Raw genomic sequence first — 5,258 nt, forward strand, 5'->3', positions numbered from 1 at the left:
AAAGACGTTCATCACAACCCTAAACAGTGCTGTATAAATACATGTATATTTGTACAGCATATTTATCTGTTACATGTAGACTGAACATTCTCAGTTGCTTTAAAAGAGCAAGAGGGAGTAATGTACGAATGTGTGGTGGTGGTGTTAGAAGAAGACAATAAAGTGCTTGTAAAAATGAACAAGCAATGGTGAATTAACTGTCAGTTTACACATTTCTGCAAAACAATATTGTTCTGTAGAAATAAAAGACCTGTAAATGTCAGTGAGTTATTTTTGAATGCTAATGAAGCATCTCGTCTCTTTCTCCATAGTTCATTATCAACGTGGTGTGTCCCGCAGTTCACATGTATCATGTCTTCATCTATGGCACGCTGAAGAAAGGCCAGCCCAACCACTCCTTAATAAACAACACTACCATCGGTCAGGCCGAGTTCCTCGCTCATGCTCGAACCGTAGAGAGATACCCTCTTGTGATCGCCACCAAAAACAACTACCCCTTCCTGCTCAACGTGCCTGGTAAGGGCAAGCGCGTCCACGGTGAGATCTACTCTGTAGACCAGAAGATGCTGGACTTCCTGGACGAGTTTGAAGAATGTCCTGAGTTGTACCAGCGCACCAAGGTCCAGCTGGAGGTGCAGGACGTGGACGGTGAAGGAGAAAACACACTGAAGCCTGGAAGCATTGAGGAAGCGTTGGTGTACAGCACAAATAAATATGAACCTGAGTGGCTCCTGAAACAAACATACGAGAGTTATGATATGAACAGTGATCACAAACTGCAATATCATGAGGACACAAGCTCTGAGTAATGACTGTGCAAAGTACGACTTACCAGAGTCCAAAATTGACATTTGAACAACCTGTCAGTGTCACATCAATTTACCATTTAGATTTTCTTATGATTATGTGATTGACACTCCAGTATCGTATATCTAGATAACAGGTGTATTTGTACATGTGTTCATTATTATGAGTTTTCTAAACTACACTTTACAAAAAAATCATTAATTCAGTGTTTTCTTTCTTTTTTATCTGTTAATATGGATTTGTTTATTCTGAACATAGTCGTGCACTCAAACATGCATTTCTTCCAACATATAATCCATATTGTGTGTGTATATATATATATGTATATATATATAGAGAGAGAGAGAGAGAACTTTGATGTATGAATTAAAAATTACAATGTTTTTTGGACCCCAGTTGATGCATTTGCACTTGGCTTCCTGTCTGTTGCTTGGCTTTGACCCACATCCTGTTACTGAGCACTGAGTCAGACGGAAACTGCTGCTGTTTCCAAACCACATCATCATTTGTATAGCTTAGTGAACACAGCATTATGTGTAGAAAACAAAGACCAAGGAGACTCCACTGATTCATCAAGATACATTAAATTACACAAATGTTGTGCATTGTTAATTATACTATATAACCAAAGATAAGGAAAAAGGCATGGCACCTAACATCTCCTTTCTGCTGTCACAAGGTAAACTGACATCAATAGGGTCACTGTAAAACACTGATAAAGTGTGTGCCAGAAGCCTGTGTCATTATTAATTTTCTTCTATCCCAATATTTTTTTATACGGTAAATTATTTGTGTTCAACCTTTTTTGCTGTCCTTGTTGATCATACTACCCACTGCTTGACTTCTCGTTTAATTTACAGCAGTAGACATGAGTGCACCTTCACCAGGGGTACATGGATTTCTTGGCTGTCTTCACCATTGTAGTGCAACACATGCTCACACACTTGTATTTAATGTTCTGTCTGCAAAACTCCATATCACTTGGGGGCAGTCGTGAGCAAAAACTGAACTCCCAACTGCTCCCCGGACATGAGGAAAATTGCGTGTAGTCCTGTTAATGCTACCGCAAGTCTGAGCCTTGTCACAAGCATTTCAATGCCTAGTTCAAAAGTGTAGCTGTGCAAATGACAAATAAAGCCTCTTGACTCTTTTTAAGTACTGATCATCATAATGGTGACATCAAACTAAACTATTATTTTAAATTAACCATCAACACCTCTGTTAATCTCAAGAAGAACTTTTTACATTCATGACAGAAATAAAGTCAATCTTGTTTATAATAAGTGAAGTTGGTAATACTGTTTTTGGAGTTATTTAGGCTAGAGTTTGACAGCAATGACACCAGAAGTTGGGTTTTCACTTTCAACCAGAATTTGACTTCTGAGCAATGTCAGTCCACATCTAATGTCATGGGAAGCTTTATTAGAATGTTAGAGAATAATGTTCTAACAATGTTATCAATAGACATTTTTAGAATGTTTTTAGAGATTGTTATCCTAAATTTTAGTAGAACATTCTGGGAACTAAAATAGAACATGCCGCTGAAAACATTCCTAGAACATTAAACGTTTCCAGGGGATACTGCTCACATCACTCCATTAAACGTTCTTCCAGAGCTTCACAGGTATACACAAATGAATTTTAGCTAGTTATTGTCTGCCTTTTGTTCTTCTTGTTCGAGAGTGGTATTCATCAAGATGTCTCAACATGAAGGCCGTACTCATCTAGTGTTCTTCTTAAACACTGCATTGAAAGGGTTTTCCTCCTTTCCTCGGGTCATCTTGCAAGTCTTTTGCTTTACATTGAAGGTTTTTCTCAGTTGCTCTGATTAAACATTTTATGATATTGTGTTTTTTCTTCAACAACCTCAAAGGTTTTCTGTTACAACACACTTTAAGCTAAGGAATAAGACTTTTAATGTCTTTGAAATCTTCATAAAGCTTTAGATTTTCTAAAGTGATGCAGTTATTTATTCTCTACAGCTTTTGCAAGATCTCCATTGACTTTGACATTTTTGTTATTCAACTTCAGCACATGCATAAACTAACTGTGTAAGCTGATTCTGTTTTCAATAAGAGTTTCTAAAGGCTTAATTGTGTTTTGAGACTGTTTTATTCCCCACCATGCAAATAAGTGACTTAAAAACAGCAATGTTGAATAGGGGTTAAATATTTATGAGATAACTATGTTGTTAAAAAATCGTATAACTAAAAGTTATTACATTATATATTGACATTATTACTTGTAATATGCCAGTGAACTGTTATAGATGCAATTTTTATTTTATCCTGGGTCTTCAGAAAAGCTTGTATTTGTAAAATACTGCAGTCTCTGAGTGGTTGAGTAATTTTAATTGCAACTGTATATACATTAGAATGGATAAACAAAAGTGCTTGACCTTTGTATTAAATAGTTGTTGTTTTTTCAGTATGTTCTGAACATGGTCCCAGAGATGCCCTTTGATTTCTCAGCTGTCAGTTGTTGTTTGAAAAGATAATTGGTACTTAATTCAGTTTGATGATATATTAATATTTGCTTTTTCTTATTTGTCAGTTTGATTTTTGTCTAATACTAAAATGCTGGTTCCTCATTCTCTTGAAAATTTTGTAAAAAAAAATAAATAATAATAAATAAATAAAAAGATTCAAAACTTGATAATGCTTGCTAAATCTTGACTAAAGCCTATGACGTTTTAGTATTATGTGATACTGAATGCAAAGTATTATTAAATGCATTTCCAGCACTTGTTTGTCCTCTTCATTCAGGAACCAAGAATAACAAAAGACCTCCACACAGTGTGATGGCTGCAGAAAAATCTCTTTGTCTTCAGGGGTTTGGTGAGAGAGCTGAGGTTCCTCCAACTGAAAGAGGAAGACCAGAAGAAAGCTCTTCTTCAGCTTTCACAGACCAAAACCAACATTTGGCCAAAGAACCTTTTGTTTCCAATTCCAACATAATACAGACAGTTTCCTCAATGAGTGCATGGACAAAAGCGGACTCAAATAAATTGCATGTTTCTTTTATCAGTTTTGATAATTATTGATAAAAGTGAGCCTGCTTTCCTTTAACATTTGTTGGTTTTATTTTATTTACTTTTTTTTTTTTTTTGCTTTTGTTACTTATGTATGATGATGCGTATTTTGTAACTGTAAAAATAAATAAATAAATATTTTTTTTTAACTAAAATTAAAGAGATAAAAAATATTCCGGCTTGATGCTGATGGCGTTGCGCTGCTGTCCTTAGACTGTTGTGACTGGGTTGTTCTCTTTCGCTCCGCCATATCACGATATTTAAAAAAATAATAATAATAATTAAAAAAAAACTTGCATGCCGTAGTTTACACGGGACTGGTGGAAAATGTATATTGATACACCTTTATCATATATGTTACATGGTTTATTTTAATAGGTTAACTGTTTTTGTGGTGGTAAGAGAAAGCACCGGCGCAGCACTTTCTTAAGAGAAAGACAGTCTTTGCTACTTTGCTACAAAAAAAAAAAAAAGTAATAATAAAATAAAATAAAATAATTCCATTCGACCTATTTTTCGAATTTCCTGAAAACATCCCAGCACGACATCTGTTGGGTTTTTTCAGATCGCATCACATATACTTTACTGTAAGATCAGTTAAAAAAGATAGACAAGTCAGCACCATGCTCTTTGCGATGGCAGAATAAAGGAGTAGTATGAAGGTGCAGACTCGGAGCATGCTGCATCTACAGTTCTGCACCCAGAGTCCCATGTACTCAGACTCCTTGCAACTCGATCTCATGGCAATTTGTACATATTTTAGGAGTTGTCTGATTCGTACGTATTGTACGAGTTGCACAATTCATATGAATTTGGACGAATTATCTAAATCTAACCCCGCCCCTAAACCTAACCGACACAGGGGTTAGACAAATTGACCAATTCGTTCGTATTTTATGAGGTGGCTAAGAATGCGGGCCTGTAGATGCAGCAGGCTCAGGCTCAGAGTCTGCAGCTTCATAATATTGGAATAAAGTGACGACTGCTTTTAGAGGGCAAATAAGTCTGAAGTAGTGCATTTAGGTAATGTTACACACTGTAAATGAACCATAATTTACACATAAAAACTTAATTATATGTTGTGATTAAAGGGGATCTTTTGCTGGGATAAATTGCTGGGATAAAGTTCTTATACACCTATGCCTCTCTTAAACTGATCTTCATTTTTCAAATGAAATGTACATAAAATCTGAAAGACTGCATTTAATGCTTTATATATTTTGCTATAGAATACCACCAATAGGCTAAGATTTGATAAGATCAGAATTTAAAGCTAGCAGTTTATATAACAGAGAGTGAAAATTGTATGCACAACAGAGTGGGTCTACTATTTCAAGAAAGCGAAACATAACTACAAAGGCCACCTACTTATCATCATAGCAAGCACAAACAGGAAGCAGGAAGCTGTACTACCAGTGGC

The 5,258-nt window shown here is 35.7% G+C and overlaps 1 protein-coding gene across 1 annotated transcript; it reads left to right on the forward strand.

Moving 5' to 3' along the window:
* Nucleotides 1-326: 326 nt before the first annotated feature.
* Nucleotides 327-827, forward strand: LOC113099753 (gamma-glutamylaminecyclotransferase C-like). Its single transcript, XM_026264699.1, has one exon. The coding sequence runs from the start codon at nucleotides 345-347 to the stop codon at nucleotides 807-809; it is 465 nt and encodes a 154-aa protein (XP_026120484.1). The 5' UTR covers nucleotides 327-344; the 3' UTR covers nucleotides 810-827.
* Nucleotides 828-5,258: the final 4,431 nt, after the last annotated feature.

This window comes from Carassius auratus, unplaced genomic scaffold, assembly GCF_003368295.1.
Source record: "Carassius auratus strain Wakin unplaced genomic scaffold, ASM336829v1 scaf_tig00217029, whole genome shotgun sequence".
Classification (NCBI taxonomy): domain Eukaryota; kingdom Metazoa; phylum Chordata; class Actinopteri; order Cypriniformes; family Cyprinidae; genus Carassius; species Carassius auratus.